At 38.0% G+C, this 18316-nt stretch overlaps 1 protein-coding gene across 2 annotated transcripts in view; it reads left to right on the top strand.

Moving 5' to 3' along the window:
- The window catches only part of Plcb1 (phospholipase C beta 1), a 696401-nt gene that overhangs the window by 14714 nt on the left and 663371 nt on the right, over positions 1-18316 (top strand). For both annotated transcript variants that reach the window (XM_036183929.1, XM_036183928.1), the window contains exon 2: positions 14066-14143. In XM_036183929.1, the coding sequence (XP_036039822.1) occupies positions 14066-14143 (78 nt within the window). The remainder of the gene's footprint in view (positions 1-14065; positions 14144-18316) is intronic.

The raw sequence follows: 18316 nt of genomic DNA on the forward strand, positions 1-18316 counted from the left end.
CTACATCAACCTCTCTGTGAATTTATTAGAAGTGTGAATTCCTAGATTACATCTGACACATAGTGAAAAAATCATTTGTTAGTGATTCAGTGGATAGGGGCCAGTAATCCATTTTAATAGCTTAGTACATTTGGTGTAACTGAGAATTTCAAAACTGTCATGGAGTACACCTGCTATTGATATTGATGGAGAAAGAATAAAAAAAATACCTGTGCTGGTTAGATTTTTGACAGCTGGATAAATACTAGTCATCTTGAAAGAGGGAACTTCAATAGAGAAAATGCTTCCATTTGATTGGAGTATAGGCAGCCCTGTGGGGCATTTTCTTAATTAATGATTGTTGCGGGAAAGCATAGATAGCCCATTGTGAGTGGTGGCACCTCTGGGCAGGTAGTCTTGGCTTGTGGCAGGTAGTCTTATGTTGTATAACAAAGCAAGCTGAATAAGACATGGAGAGAAAGCCAGTAAAGAGCATCTCTCCATGTTCTCTGCTACAGTTCCTACCTCCAGGTTCCTGCCTCAAGTTCCTGCTTTGGATTCCCTCAATGATGGACAGTAATCTGTAAACAAAATAAACTCTTTCCTCCATAAGCTGTTTTAGTCATGGTGTTTATCATAGCCACAGAAAGCAAACTAGAACAGAAAATATTTAGCAAACAAACCTTCTGGGGGTTGGCTCAATTCTAGAGTAGCCAACTGAACTAAGAATCATATCCTTTGGGAGTAAAAGGATGACCATGTATTTCAGACATCACTCCCAGGCACATGTTCTGACAGTTACTATGCAGCATCTTGACTGAGTAGCTGCTTTGATGTGGGGAAAACACAGATTTTTGCAGCTATGTAGCAAGTGGAACTGAAAAATGAAGACTTGCGGATTTCTGAGAGAGATCATGCGTTGGGTGCTGAATTCCAGTCGGTCCTGGAATGTTTGAGGTGATTATGGAAGAAGTGGGCATGAAGCTGAGACAAATGATTACTGAGGACCTGCACCCAAGTGTGGGACTAGGAAAGAGAACAAGTAAACTAGAATCAGCAGCATCTGAACAAAGCAAAGAGGCCCAAGACAGAGACCCAGTGTCTAAATTTCATAGATTAGGGTCTTTTAACTTTAACATTGGATTTTTAAGATTCTTGCAGTGAATTGTCACCAAGATTTTTTATTGGAATCTTGTCCATTGCTCTGAAGAGGAGGTGACCTGAAAATGATAAGCTATACCTGCAGGTTAATACCAATTGGTGTGGAACTTAGAGGACGTGCTTTGTATAGCTCACCATGGCTTTTGTTTTGCTCACCTCAAGAAGATGGAACATGTCTGCAAATGTTTCTGTGAACTGTCATGCATGTAATCTCACAGAAACCTAAAACATTTTTTAATTACCCCTGCATTTTAAGAACAAATTTTATTTCCAAATGTCTTCTTTTTTGAAATTTTAAGTAATTTTGATAATTTCTACTCCTTCTGAAGTTCTGTGCACCAGTGCAATTCTTTTAAATGATGATTTTTCAAGCTCTATACTAAGAATGTGTGGACAGGGGCTGGAGAAGCGGCTCAGTGGTTGAGAACACTGGATGCTCTTTCAGCTTGATTTCCAGCACCTACATGGCTGCTCACAACTGTTGGTAACACCAGTGCTGGAACATCCAACATTGTTTTCTGACCTCTGTGAACAACAGACATGTCAGTGGTTCACAGCTGTGCATGAAGACAAAACACCTGTACATATAAAATAAACACATTTTTAAAAAGTAGTAAAAATAAAGAATATCAGAATGAGACAGGATGGTGATTGTCTCAAAATATTAAGGATAGACCTACCTCATGAGTCAGCAGTTCTAGCAGTTCTGGATATCTACTGAAAATAATTGAAAGTAAAGTCTCAAAGAGATGTCCACACTTCTTTATGCACAGCAGCATTCTTCACAGTTACCAAGGCGAGTAGATCAGAGGTCCACTGGAAGATGAGTAGATAATAAAACATGGTGCTGCTACTATATGGAGCCTTCAAAAGGACAGCTGCTGAACAATGCTACAACATGAATGAACATGGAGTACATTTTGCTAAGTAAAATAAGCCAGGCAGAAAAGGATGCCATTGTATGCTCCTATTTATATGCATCACATGGAGTCATCAAATTTCTTGAGACAGGAAGTAGAATGGTAGTTTCCAGGGCTATTGAAGGAGGGAATATCATGTAGTATTCAATGGTTGTGGCAGTTCAGTTTGGGAAGATGAAATGGTTCTTCCAATGGCTGGTGGTGGCATAACCCGGTAATATAAGTGTATGTAAATGTAATGCCACTCAACTGTGAGCTTAGCAATGATAAATTTTAGGTTACAGCTGTTTTGCTCAATAACATGCATATCAAGATAAACCTACATTTAATCCTTCAGGACATTTTTATTTATTATTAGTTTTTTTATTGGTGTGTGTGTGTGTGTGTATGTGTGTGTGTGTGTGTGTGTGTGTGTGTGTGTGTGTGCACTTGTTTGCCAAGATGAACTTGTGGAGGTTAGAGAACAACAATCAGAAGTTGGCTCTCAACTTTTGATCTTGTTGAAGCTGTGTCTCTCTTGACCAGGTCTTCAGGGTAGCTGGCCTGTGAGCTTCTGGTCAATTCTATCTCTGTCTTCAGGCTCACCATAGGCATACAAGATTTATACAACTGCACCCAGATTTTTATGTATGGGTTCTGGGGATGTGTGAGATCTCAGGGTCACATTCAGTTTCTTGGGATTGAGCAGTAGGCACTTTCACCTCATGTTCTAGGCCAACATTTGTTTCTAAATATGCCAATATTAATAGCAAACATTGTTATGTTGTGTGCATGTATTTGTGAAGGTGACTTACTAAAATCATCCTCTTTGATTTTTGCAACTCTTGCAGATACATATCAGTACCCCTGCCCTTCTATCCCTACACAACGAGGAACTGAGAAAGGGAATAGGGAGGCATTGGAAATCAAGTGGGCAGCCTCCAGTGCTGAGCTCTTACAATTAAATGTACAGGGAAATGGAAATACATCACTGCTACTCTGCCTACCCTGAACAAACAATAAAAATTTTCAAAGTTCTCTCTGTAAGTTCCCTATGAGTTTTTGTTACAACTTCTTTTGAAGACATGAAGGTTAGAATTTGCTGTGGTTAGGATGTATATGAAAATGTTGGGAGAAAGAAAAGTGGACTTTCAGCCAGGAAAGCAGATAGGCTAACTGCAGCTCTTTACCTATTTCTCCTCTCCGCTTACCCCAGTCTCAACCCTAGCTTTGCAGCAGACCACCTGCTGAGGCTACCCCTGCCCTCTGTCCCCACCTCCAGTGGATTACACAGATCTTCCCTTCCCAACTTGCTGCCTCTCCACTCATTGCTTTATCTCAGCCCCCAACTCCAGCGGGCATTTCCTGGGAACTCATAGGCCACTCCAGGTAGGGTAGCAGGTGGCCAACTGCAAATCTTCACCTCTTCTTCCCCATTCCTCCAAGGCCAGTCCCCCATTCTCAACCCAGCTCTCTAGTAGACCACCTACTAGGCCTTCTCCTCATTCTCTGCTTCTATTCTCAGGAGATTAAACAAACCTTATACCCTGTTTTCCTCACTCCTATGCATCCTCCCCATCCCCCATCCTCATTCCTAAATGTCAGCTCCCAATACCTAGAAATACATTTTACTTGGAACCCCTAGTAGCCACACCTATCAGGATCCCAGAAGAATTTCCTGCCAGGCAACACAGCTGCCTCACTCTCCTAAGAACCAGAGAGGAAATGGAAACCAAGAAAAATACCCACCCAACAAAGACAAGATCAGATATCAGCACCTAAAATTATAATCTTCCCAAACCCAGATGCCTAGACACCAGCCTAAAAGTACTATCAGTAACAGGCAGGACAGTTTGTCTCTACTAGTGCCCTGCAACCCTACCGCAGCATGCCTTGAGTGAGTATTGCAAAATAGCTGAAGCACAAGAGAAATACCTTAAAATAGCCCTTATAAATATGATAGAGGCACTTAAAGAGGAAACAAATAAATTCATCAAAGGAATCTATGAAAACCCCAAAAGTGGAAGGAAATGAATAAAGCAGTTAAAGATTTTAGTGGAAATAGAGTCAATAAAGAAAAGCCAAACTGAAAAACTAGAGTAGCAACTTCAGAGGCCACCCTCAATAACAGAATATATGAAATGAAAGGGAGAATCTCAGGCATTGGAGACATGAGAGAAGAAATGGATATCTTGGTCAAAGAAAAGGTTAAATTTAAAAAAAAATCCTGAAACATCCAAGGACATGTGGGACACCATAAAAATACTAAATCTATGAATAATAGAATAGAAGAAAGAGAAAAAAACTTAATTAAAAGACACAGAAATTATTTTCAATAAAATCATAGAAGAAAATTTCTCCATCTTAAAGGAGGAGATGCCTATCAAGGTATAAGAAGCATACAGAACATCAAATAGACTGGACCAGAAAAGAAAGTCCCCTTGGCACATATTAATCAAAACACTAAATGTACAAAGAGAGACTATTAAAAGCTGCAAGTATCATGAAAAGGCAGACCTATTAGAATAACACCTTACTTTTCAATGGAGACTTCAAAAGCCAAGGGCCTGGATAGATATTCTATAGACTCTAAAAGACCACAGAGGCTAGACCAGACTGCTATACCCAGCAAAACTTTCAGTCATCATAGATGGAGAAAATAAGATATTCTATGACAAAATTAAAAATTAAGCACTGTGTGTCTACAAACCTAGCCCTACATCATGCACTAGAAGGAAAACTCTAACCTGAAGAGGTTAACTAGACATAATAATCCAAGACCAGCAATTCAAAAGAGGGTAAACACACACACACACACACACACACACACACACACACACACACACGAGAACACCAAAACAAACAAACAAATAAATAACAGGAATCAACAAACTGCTCAGTGATATCTCTCAACATCAATTGTCTTAATTCCCCAATAAAAAGATACAGACTCTCAGAATAGATGAGAAAACAAGATATAACCTTCTGTAGTGTTCTAGAAACACACCTTAGCATTAAGGACAGACATCGCCTTAGGGTAAAGGGATGGGAAAAAACAATATTTCAAGTAAATGAACCCAAGAAGCAAGCTGTGGTAGCCATATTAATATCTTTCAAAATAGACTTCAAACCAAAACTAATCAAAAGAGATAGACATACTAATCAAAGGAAAAACTACCTAAGAGGACATTATAGTTCTTAATATCTGTGGAACAAAGACAAAGGCATCCAAGTTCATAAAAGAAGCACTACTACAGTTCAAATCTCATATTGACCCTTGCACACTGGTAGTGGGAGGTTTCAGTACCCCACACTTGCCAATAGACAGGTGGTTCATACAAAGACTAAACAGAGAAATGCTGGAGCTTACTGATGTTAAAAAGTAAATGAACCTAACAGATATTTATAGAACCTTTCACACAAACACTAAAGAATATCCCTTCTTCTCAGCAGTTTATGGAACTTTCTCCAAAATTGACCACATACATGGACACAAAGCAAGTGTCAACAGGTAGACGGAATTTGAAATAACACCCTGCGTGTTATCTGGATATCATAACAACAGAAACAATAAAATTCTTATAAACTCATGGAAACTGAATGTCTCACTACTCAGTGAAAAATGGGTCAAGGCAGAAATAAAGAAAAGTTAAAAACTAAAGACTCTACAATTGAATGAAAATGAATACACAACATACCTAAACTTATGGGACACAATGAACGTGGCTCTAAGAGGCAAGTTCAAAGCACTAAGTGCCTACATGGAAAAATGGCAAAGATCTCATACTAGTAACTGAACAGCATACCTGAAAGTTCTAGAACAAAAAGAACAAATCAGAATTAATCCAAAAGAAGTAGATGGCAAGAAATAATCAAACTCAGGACTGAAATCAATAAAACAGAAATAATGAAAACAATACAGAAAATCAGTGAAACAAAGAGGGTTTTTTTTTTGAGAAAAATCAATAATATTGACAAAATCATATCCAAATTAACAAATTTAGAAATGAAAAGGGAGATATAATAAGAGACATTGAGAAAATCTCGAGAATCATAAGGGCATACTTTAAAAACTTATACCCTACCAAATTGGAAAATATAAAAGAAAATAATTTTCTTGATATATACCATTTACCAAAGTTAAATCAAGATCATATACGCAATTTAAACAAACTTATAAACTCTAGTGAATTAGAAGCACTAACTAAGGAATTGGGGGGTTGGAGGAAAGGCTGGGGGATGGGGGATCTGTGGTTGGTATGTAAAATGAATAGAAAAAAGAAAATGTGAATGCAAAATTTTTTTCAACAATAACAACAGCAGCAACAACAAAAAACCAAGGGCAGATGGTTTTAACACAAAATTATTCAAAGAGTTAATGCCAATATTCCTCAAATTATTCCACAAAATTGAAACAGAAGAATTATTGCCCAATACTTTTATGAGGCCACAGTTATCCTGATACCCAAACCTAATAAAGGCCCCCCAAAAAGTGAATTACAGATCAGTTTCCATTAGGAACATAGATACAACAATTCACAATAAAATCCTTGCAAACTTAATCCAAGAACACATAAAAAAATCCAACATTATTAAGTAGGCTGCATCCCAGTGATTCAGGGATGGTTCAGCATATCAAAATAAATATATATAATCATCATGTAAACAAATTGAAAGGCACAAACCATATGATGATCTCATGAAATGCAAAAAACACCTTTGAAAAAAATCCATTCCTCCTTCATGATAAAAATTTTGAAGAGATTAGGGATACAAGGGACATGCCTCAACATAATAAAAAAAAGTTTACAGCAAGCAAATAGCCAACATCCATTTAAATGGTCAGAAATTCAAAGCAATTCCAGTAGAATTTAGAACAAGACAAGGTTGTCCACTCTCTCCATACATATTCAATATAGTACTTGAAGATTTACCTAGAGCAATAATACAACTGAAAGAGATCAAGGGGATTCAGATTGAAATGGAAGAATATCTTTATTTGTAGATGATATGGTAGTATACATACAAGACCTTAAAATTTCTACCGAGAAATGACCATAGCTGATAAACACTTTCAGCAAAGTAGCTGTATATAAAATTAACTCAGAAAAATCATTAACCCTCCTATATACAAATAGCAAATGAATTGAGATAGAAATCAAGAAAACAACACCTTTTTTGATAGCCTCAAATAATACAAAATATGTTTGTATTTGTCTTTGTAGAGTAACTCTACCCAAGCAAGTGAAAGACTTGTATGGTAAGAGCTTTAAGGTATTGAAGAAAGTATCAGAAGATGGAAAATGGATTGGTAGGGTTACTATAGTAAAACTAGCCATCTTACCAAAAGCAATCTCCAGTTTCAGTGCATTCTCCTTCAAAATTCCAACACAATTCATCATAGATATTCAAAGAATAATGCTCAGCTTCATATGGAAACACACACATATCCAGACAGATAAAACAATCCTGAACTAAAAACAAAACAACAAAAAAAAAACCAAAAAAAAAACCAAAAAAAACCTACTGAAGGTATCGCTGTCCTCAATTTAAAGATGTACTACAAAGCTATAGTAATAAAAAAGCATGGTATCGGCACAAAAACAGACACATCAAAATAGATTAGAATTGAAGCCCCAGAAATACATCCATACACCTATGGACATCTGATTTTTGCTAAAATCCCCAGAAATACACACTGGAAAAGAGACAGCACCTTCAACAAATGGTGCCAGTCAAACTGATTTATCGACAAATAGACCCATCCTTATCACCCTACACAAAACTCAACTCTAATTGGATCAAAAACTTCAACATAAATCCAGGTATATTGAGGCTGACAGATGAGAAAGTGGGGAATAGTCCTGAACTCACTGGCAAAAGAAAAGACTTTCTGAACAGAATACAGTTAGTGCAGGCACTAAGATCAACAGTTAATAAGTGGGACCTCATGAAAGCAAAAAGTTTCTGCATGGCAAAGCACACTGTTGTTCAGAGAAACCAGCTGTCTACAGTATGGGAAAGATTTTTTTATACCAATTCTACATCTAATAGAGGACTAATATTCAAAATATATAAATTAATAAAAAAATTAGGTAACAAGAAAACAAACAACCAAATTAAAAAAGAAACGAGGTACAGATTTAGGCAAAGAATTCCCAAATGGGGAAACTCAAATGGCCGAGGAACACTTAAAGAAATGTTCAACATCACTATTCATCAGGGAAATGCAAATCAAAACTACTCTGAGATTTCATCTTACACCCATCAGAATTGGTTTGATCAATTAAACAAGTAACAGCTCATATGTGTGAAGATGGGGAATAAGGGCAACACTCATCCATTGCTAATGGGACTGAAAAGTAGTACAGCCTCTATGGAAATCAGTGTAGCAGTTCCTCGGGAAGATGGGAATCGATCTCCCTCAAGATCCAGTTATACCACTCTTGGGCATACACCCAAATGATACTTCATTCTATCACAAAGACATTTGCTCAGCCTCGTTCATTGCTGTTCTATTTATAATATCCAGAAATTGGAAACAACTTAGATGTCCCTCAACAGATGAATAGATAAAGAAAATGTGGTAATCTATACAATGGAGTATTACTCAGATGTTAAAAAAAATGAACCATGAAATTCCCAGGTAAATGGATTGAACTAGAAAAAGTTTATGCTACGTGGGGTATCTCAGAACCAGAAAGATAAATACACTATTTGCTTACATGTGGATATAAGCTTTTAAATCAATGATAACTAACCTATAATCCATAGAACCACAGACATTAGGTCTAGAATTGTGGTGGTATTGTGTTCCCCAAAATATTGTGCACCCTAATAAACTTATCTGGGGTCAGAGAACAGAGCAGCCACTAGATACAGAAGCTAGAAAATGGTGGCACTTACACCTTTAATCCTAGCCTTCTAGAGGCATGGATCTCTGTGAGTTTAAAGCCACACTGGAAACAGCCAGGCATGGTGACTCACACCTTTAATCCTGGAAGAGAGCCTTTAATCCCAGGAAGTGATGTCAGAAAGCATAAAGGTATATAAGGCATGAAGGCACTAGAACTGGCTAACTTTCAGGCTTTCGAGAAGCAGTTCAGCTGAGATCCATTTGGATGAGGACCCAGAAGCTTCCAGTCTGAGGAAAAAGGATCAGCTGAGGAATTAGCAAGGTGAGGTGGCTATGGCTTGTCCTGCTTCTCTGATCTTCCAGCATTCACTCCAATACCTGGCTCCAGGTTTGCCATTATTAATAAGACTCTTTAAGATTCATAGAATAAGTTTCTGGAGGAGGACAGACAGATCTCATTAGGAAAAGGAAATAGAATAGATAGTCATGGATTGATGGGGGGATGGAATGGAAAAACCAAATGGGGAGGGTGAGGAGAGGAGAGCTGAGGGAGGGAATATAGGGTGAGACAGCTAAAATTAAGGGCCATCTGTGGGGTGGTATGGAAACCTAATACAGTAGAGGCTTTCTAAAATACTCACATATATGAAAATGACTTAACCAAATCTGTCAAATAATGGGGGAGACAGAGCCCCAGGTGGCCATCTCTTGTCGCCAAATGAAACTCCCTGTACCAGGGTTGGGTTACATTTAATTGAGTTGTTGGTAATGGGGTCTCATGTGAATCACCAAATAACCCAGGCTGTTGCCAAGACAGTTCTCCACAAACTGATGGCAGGGCACATTGCCGAGGACAACTCAATGAATACAGAGAAGTTAAAAAGTGCCTACATCAAGCCTTCATCCCATGTTCTAGCATCTTTGGTACATGAGGGTACTCTGCACTCTACCAAAAGAAAAACATAAATACCAACCTATTCATAAAACCTTGGATCAACATGACATTGGTGTCCTACCTGCATGGCATGCTAGTGCCATGTTGGTGCAAATCTTGTGGGAGTAACCTAACAATATCTGACTTGACTGAAGGTCCATCCAGGATATGGAACCAGTACCCGAAACTGCTTGAGTGAAGAAGAAACTGAGATTAGATAGCCCACAGACCTAAGGTAAAGCCTCTAAAAAAAGTAAAATGTAGCAATAAAATGAATCCTAATGGCAGTCTGCTACACTCATAGATTAGTGCCTTGCACAGCCATCTTTAGAGAAGTTTCCTCCTGCAGCAGATGGGAACAAATACAGAGACCTTATGACCAGACATTATGCAGAGTGTGAGAGACTTTCAAACACTTAGCCCTAGACAGGATGCCTCCATCAAATCTTCCCTCAGGGCTCAGGGAACCCCAAGGAAGAGTAGGCAGAAAGAGCCAGAGAGGATGGAGGACACCAAGAAAGAGGTCCTCTAAATCAACATTATTAACATGAACTCACAGAGACTGAGGCAGCATTCACAGGGCCTACATGGGTCTACACCATGTCCTCTGTTTTTATGTTATGGCTTCCAGTTGAACATTTTTACGTGATTCTTTGGTTTGAATGAGTGGATATGTGCCTTCTCTTGGGCTTTTTTCCTTCTGTTCGTTTGTTTTGTCCAATTCCAGTGTGTTTTTGTTTTATCTTATTATATCTTATTTTATTATATTTTATCATTATCAATTAGAAGCCTACTTTGTTTTCTAATGAGAGACAGAAAGGGAGTGGATCCAGGTAGAAGGGGGGAATTAGGAGGAGTATAAGGGTGTATAAGCTGTAATCAAGATATAATATGTGAGGAAAAATATCTATTTTTCAATAAAAAGAAAACAAAGATGTTTAGTGAGACTTCATGGATGTAGCTTCTGATGTCACTAGGAGACACAATCCCTTGATGTTTGGGTTGTGAGCTCTGCTTTTAGATGGCTGAACCATCTCTCCAGCCCTTGGACACACACCATCACAGAAAACTCCCCAATCCTCTGGCTTTTACAGTCTTTCTGCCTTCTCTGCTGCAATGTTCCCTGAGCTGACTGCAGGTTGGTTTGTTGTGGTTTTCTGTAATGGTCTTTGTCCATGGCAAAGGAAAGTTTCCCTGAAGAGGAGTGAAGACTGCACTTATCTGTGGGTATAAGGACAAATGTTTATAGATTGTTAGAGATTTTACTGCTTTAGTAAATTAGCACTTGTAGATTCTCCTTCAATAACTATGTTGTCACAAGACCACCTAAATGTGAGCTGAAAACGAGGAAAACAATAATGAATATTCCAAACTGGATGGGGAAAAGCCCATGAGGCTTCATTTTGAACAAAGAACAACATGCAACCAAGGAAAGCTAGGAGTGGGAGAGGTGGTCCTCCCCAGGAAGGGGAGGACCACCAATTGATTGTCTAGTGCAAAACAATCAGCCCTAAAAACATACATACAAGTAACATATAGACTCAGTAGGCAGTATTTAGTAGTATATATGTATATACAAGTACATATATACATGTGTAGGTGTAATTTTCTCCTTGTGTCTTCTGGTGACTCTTCCCTTCTTCAGCACTCTCTCCCTGTCTGCAAGTCCTGCCTAACCTCTTCCTGCCTAGCTATTGGCCATTTAGCTTTTTATTAAACCAATGAGAGTAACACATCTACATAATGTACAAAAAGATTATTCCACAACATGCATGCAATAACAATTGAAAAAAAAAGAGGCATGAAATTGAAAAAATACGGAGGAGTGTATGTGAGTGTTTGGAAGAAAGAAAGGAAAGGAAGAATGTGGTGATATTTTATTTGTGCTTTAATAAAGTTTGCTTGGAGATCAGAGGAAATAGCAAGCCATCTTAAGTAAACAAAGAAGTCAGACAGTGGTAACATGTGCCCTTAATCCTATCACTTAGCAGGCAGGGTCTCTGTGTGTTCAAGGCCACACTAGGGAACAGAGCCAAGCATGGTGACACATGCCTTTAATCCCAGTACCAACCATAGAGGCCTGGAGGTCTGTGCAGACAGTCAGAAAGTGACAGAGCTGTAGAGGAAGAGGAAGTGAGGTAGCTGGGTTAAGAGAGCCAATGAGAGGGCAGAAAAGCAAGGTATATAAAGCCTGGGTAGGCAGGAAGTTGGGTGCATTTGGAAGCTGCAGAGCTGGTGAGGTCAGGTTGGCTGGTGGCTTTCCCTATTTCCCTGACCTAACACTTTCACCCCTATATTTGGCTCTGTTTTTTTATATAATAAGACCATTTAGAAATTTGGCTACAGAAGAAATATTGTAATTACATTATAATCTTAAAAACAAACACACAAAACAACAACAATGTGGCAGTTAAGCCCCTTCAACCCTACACAAAGAACTATAGACGGCTAAGGAATGCTTAGAGTGGGAAAGATGTCTTTTTCAGGGAAGAGCACAACAGTTGGCCATCCAATTCCAAATTACCAACCCTGAAAATATGCATTTGAATAACATTATGCAGAGGCTGAGCAATTTGTATTAGGGATAGACACACACACACACACACACATACACACATACATGTATGTAACAATTAATGAAAAAAGAGGCCATGGTTTTGAAAAAGAGCAGAGAGGAGTATATGGGAGGGCTTCAAGGGAGGAGAGAGAAGGGGGGAAATGATGTAAGTATGATCTCAAAATATTTTTAAAAATGCAAAAATGTATTTTCTGCAAAGGCCTGAGTATTTCAGTTCGCCACTAAACATGCTCATGTGGGACTAGAAAATCTCATGGGATCCCACCCTAGACAAAGAACTAAAAGCAACTAATGCTGCTCAGAAAGGGAGAATTAGTCTTCCCCAGGGATGAGCCCCTTAATTAATTGTCTAATACCAAGTGGTCAGCCCTGAAACCATATACACACAAGTAACACTAAAGGAACTCAGCAGGTTGTGTGTGTATGTATGTATATATGTGTGTATATATATAAATGCACTTATACATATGTGCAAAGAGAACATGAATTTGAATTGGAACAGGTTGGAATTAGGGTGCATGAAGGAAATGAAAAGGGAAGTGATATAGTTTTATTTAAATTTTAAAAATCCCTAAAATCCATATTTGATGTATTTGTGTGTGAGTGTGTGTGTGTGTGTGTGTGTGTGTGTACACACCTGTGTGTAAGAAGTAAATGTTGTTGGGCATTGTGGGCAGAACAGAACACATCTCAACAATGTTAGCCGTCATCACACAATGAAAGCAGCCTACCTTCTTACACTCATGCTGCTAAATTCAGAGCACTGTTTGCCTATGATCTTTTAGATTAGTATATGAAATTTAAATCTGCAACAATTTTTGTATGTGCCTTTCCAAATATGTGAAGGATGGCCTTATTTACTGTTACCTTGGAAACAGCAATGCCCTAATGCTATGCTTACTCTCTTTGGTACAATTAAAAATCACTTTATGGAGCAAATGTAATTTAAAATATTATCCTCAAGCATGGATTTTAATTAACCTTAATTAGATGAAATACATAATGATGGTTAGTGTTAACATTATTTGGAAATCTTAATATAGTTTTCTAACACAAAGTATGCCAATGTCTTTCAAATTTTGTCTTAATAAATGCATGTATGACTATCTTTCTTATCCAGTGAGGTGAAGATGCTCTGATTATTGCTTAACTTTGTCAGGTCTGGGTCTGATAAATTTTTGGTGCATGAGTGTGTATGTGACTGTGTATTTGCAAGTGTTTACATGTACCATGATGTTTAGAGGTCAAAGGAGAGCATTTGGGTGTCAGTCTTCACTTCCAGCCATATTTGGAACATCTTTGTTGTTCACTGCTGTTTATACCAGGTTGGCTGATCCAAGGACTTCTGGGGATTTTCTTGTACCTGCTCCCAGGAGCACTGGTATAACAATCATCTGTTATTATACGTGCCTTTATGTAGGTTTTAGGGATTTGAACTCGGGTCCTCATGTTTGTATAGCAATCACTTTTATCCATAAGCCATTATGTCAGTCTTCCAATTAATAATTTTATGAAGTTAAAAATTACCATGTCTACTTTGCTTTAAATTTTTCTTAATAATTAATAACCTTAGAAAATCACTTATGAATTATTGCTTCTTCAGTAGCTTCCCACAGGGACATGAATTGATATGCATGCTTTCTTTTTCCATTTTCTAGGACTCCACTATTGTTACTCCAATTATTTTGAGGACTGATCCTCAGGGATTTTTCTTTTACTGGACAGATCAAAATAAGGTAAGAGATAAGATGTCTTCCTTACATTATTCTGTTGGTTACTTATAAACTATTTGTTTACTTTCTATATAAGTCTACTCATTTAACAGATGACGTTTTGTGGTGTTTATTGATTCTACTTCCAGAAACTCAGGCTAAAGTCCTTAGGATCTTTCATGGATGCTTGTGTGAAATGGTGGATTCACTAGATCCTAGAATAATTGTTGTTTTCTGTTTAAGACAAAAACTCAGGCTGTGGATTGCATTTGGTGAACATTAATCCTGGACTTTCATTGATTTAACTCCCTTCCAATTCAGAATGAAGAAAGATGATGAGACAATTCCTTTTGACCTTAATGACTGGAGGTTCAACAGTCAGTCATTGTGTTCTCTCTTCTCTCTGTGCTATAATTAACAGTTCTCCCAGTAGTTGCCTGATTTGGTCTTGATAATTTATTCATGTTTGTGATGGCTAATTGTGATTGTCACTTGACACACCTCAGGAGAGGGAATCTCAGTTGAGGAATTGCTTCTTTTATTGTCCTGTGGACATGTCTATGGGATATATATTTCTTCCATTGATGTAGTAGAGTCAGGCCCCCTATAGGCAGTACCATCGCTAGGCAGGTGGGGCTGCTTATGTAAGAAAGGTAGAAGAACAATTGAGCCTACCATCAAACCAGTAAACAGTGTTCCTCTGTGGAGACTCTGCTTCCATTCCTGATTCCAAGTTCCTTCTTTGAGTTCCTGCTTTGGTTTTCCTTGGTTATATATCCTAATCCATAAGCCAAAGAAACCAGCCTCCAGGTTGCTTTTGGTCATGGTGTTTATCAAAGCAACAGAGAATAAACTAGAGCAGTGTTAAAATTAAAGATAAGATTCCTTTAACCTTTTTTATTGAGTTTTCAAGAATCTTCCCACATTAGCTTTCTGTCCACAATACTGAGAATTCAGTAGTTCAGTTTTGATAAAGCCAGTTGATAATTCCATATTGAATTATTAAAATCTGTCTGAAGACCATAAGATTCTTTGAGGTTTAATGGGCAGTTAGATAAGAATATTTGTAGGAAGTGGCTATTGTTTCAATAATCACTGGCATCTAGGAGGCCCAGAGGCCCAGTACATAGACTGTTTGGGTCCTCTGTTGATATCTGAAGAGGTAGAGTTTTTGTTTTTTGGGTTCTTGTGTGTGTGTGTGTGTGTGTGTGTGTGTGTGTGTGTGTGTGTGTGTTGAGAGCACTAAATACATTTAGAAACCAATAGGAAGCAATACTAATGGAATGGTATTAGAAAAACTAGGAACTTATCAATTACTATATGATGGAGTTCAAATATTAGTTTTTGAAATACCATGTCATAGCCCAGGTACCCAGAGTTTTTGGACAATGGGTCTTAGACTGGGCCTTTGGCATCTTTTGACACTTGTGAACACAGGTTGTAACTGGCCCAGGCAGCTTCATGAGAGTGTGGGTCCTTTTAGAAAATTTTTCATACTGAAAAGTTAGCACCTAGTCTCAAGGCTCACCCTGAACTGGCCAGCTCCCAATCTCTCAAGAAGCAAATTCTACCCTAATGGTCCTAGAGTTACATCTAACTACTGTCTGTGTGTTCTGCAAGCTTCTATGGCCATAGATGTAGGAGTAAACCATAGAACTTAGGCCAGTGTCAAAAATTATGTGTGGGTAAGGTTTCATACTTAATGTTCATGTTTGTTATTGGGTGTGCTAATCACATTGGTTTAGACATTTCCTGCTGTTATGTGTAAAACAATGGCTTGAAAGAGGTTTTTTTTTTTCACTCCTAAAGACTATTTTTAGAACAGTCATAGCTATATTTGTGAAAGATTTATTTATAATGCCTAGAGCATTTCGAAAGGTTGGGTGCTTGTACAAGAGACCAAACTGTCAGTTTGATTTTTTCAACCTGTAAATCAAATTTCCATAAAAGCAACAGAAGATATTTTGGGGTTTTTAAATAATTCATGGCAACTCAGTTAAGCTCTACTAGAAGACCAATCATAAACATTTCTTTGCTTGAAGAAGAGAAGGGGGCAGGGCCAAAGGCTCTTTGATGCATCTCTGTTGTTCTAGGAGCCCAATATTTTGACCCAGGCGTATTTTCAGTATAGAAAATATCTTTGTTTTATACCAGCCTTTCCTTCTTGGTCACAATGCTGTTTATAACCAATGGGAACAAAGAATGGGGGGAGGGGAAGGGATTTCTTCTGTCCCTTTATTGCTTTTTCTCTTATGGATATTAGTCTTAGTCAAGACATGGTAAATTTTACTTTTTACTTCTTAAATCTTTAAGTCATTCCTCAGTCATTTATCAGTTTGGAGGTTTATTTTTTTTGGTCAATGATCATATATCTTAGGCTCTAAAAGATGAGAGGATTTAAGAAAATAATAATAAAAGAAACTTACCACATTTTCAAGTTTGTCATTTTCTTTCTGGCTCTAAGCCCAGTCTTGGAACCAGATCAAGTGATGTATCCCCGTTTTGGTCTTGGACAACTGTAAACAATGCATTAGAGTCAATGTAGGCTGGACAAACTGTGCACACAAACAGAGGGCAGCATGCCAGGCTTGCAGTTGAGGTTGTGGATAAGATCCTTTGAAGGAACTGGGCTGAGTGGTACAGTCATGATGCTCCTTAGAGGACTACTTGCTTAAAGTATCTTTTTTTTTTTTTTCTTTTGTCAATTAGTCTTAAGAATCTGTCATCTGTGTTACAGAGATCTCAGGGATAAGCATATACTTTTGAAGTTACCATTTGAGTTTACACATTTGTTTTCCATGACTGGGAAGCTTACCTTGGTTTTTATTATAAGATGCCTTGTCTTTCGGAGTCATCTTCCAACAAGCTCTGCCTTTGCTCCATGAAGCGTGTGTGGAAGCACCTTGATTAGCAATCACAGGGATCCTCCTGTGCTCACCAGCAAGATGAGTGGCTGAATAGCACCTCGGTTATAAGATCTTGCCTTGCAGAGCTCTGGAAGGAACCCTCACATTCATGCTATCTAATGTATGTCCATTTCTTATCATGACTGCATAGCACCTTGTTCCATAGCCACTGTTTTCAAGCGGCTGGCTTCCTCCTGTAGACAATGCAATGCTGCCTTACCCAACCACTCCTTTGACTTGCCACCATAGAAATGATAGGTGGCTAAGAAGACAAACAGCACAGATGATACAGTTCAGAGTTAAAAACCAGAACTGGCAGTCATTTTTAGCACTGAAATGTGTTTAGTGAAACATTGACAGGATATTTGGGTTAGTGAAAGCAGATGAATGTGAATATCACTTTTAGCCATAAATGTTCATGGTTTGTTCCACTGCTGGACTTATTTTGACAGTTTTTCCACTTACTGTTGGTTCTATAAAGTTTATTGAATACAATTAGCAAAAACAAGTTACTGAATATGTTATTTTATTTTAAGCACAGTGGTTTTTCGGGTGTAAGTGTAGAGTATGTAAGAAGGATGCATTTATTTATAAGTGATGAGTGAGAAGAAGGTCCTGCCCACCCCAAGTACCAAAGAGGTTGCCTGCATTAGACCATGCCACATGGACACTGGCAATCATAACAGGGAGTGCTAGCTACAAAATCCATATCACTATGAGAATCTGAGAAAAGGGTCAACATAGAAGAACCCACAAACTCCTATCTAGACTGTGACACAGGAGAATGTTGTCTTGCAATTTTATTCTGTGATTCTGTGCCAAGTTTGATGTAAAAAAAAACCAGTTTAGTTCAGATCTAAGAGGCTCAAGAAAGTTCAATAAATCCTTGCTTCTCTCCCTAAAAGAAGGGCTCTGGGGAAGAGAGGGCAATTACATAAGATTTAAAGGAAATGGGGGAAAAGCATCCTACTGTATTTTGATACAGTTTTTTTTTAATGCATAGTACATAAGTAATTTTCTTTTAGTGCGAGAGTAAAGCAGTATAAATGTCTTCAGCATTATCTGATAATCTGATAAACCCAATCCTAGTTTGTTTGTTTGTTTTCCAGTCAGGAATAAGTATCATCTTTCTGGTTTATTCCTGGGTTTCCTTCATGAATTTGAACATGCATAACTGTGGAAATACTACATTTTGTTTTGTTCAAATCCTTTTATCCTGTTATGTTATTTTTGCTGTTTCAAAACATGCTTTTGACTTCACAGGATGTCTTAGAGATGTTCATGTATAAAC

The sequence above is a fragment of the Onychomys torridus genome, chromosome 4 (genome assembly GCF_903995425.1).
Source record: "Onychomys torridus chromosome 4, mOncTor1.1, whole genome shotgun sequence".
NCBI classification, from domain to species: domain Eukaryota; kingdom Metazoa; phylum Chordata; class Mammalia; order Rodentia; family Cricetidae; genus Onychomys; species Onychomys torridus.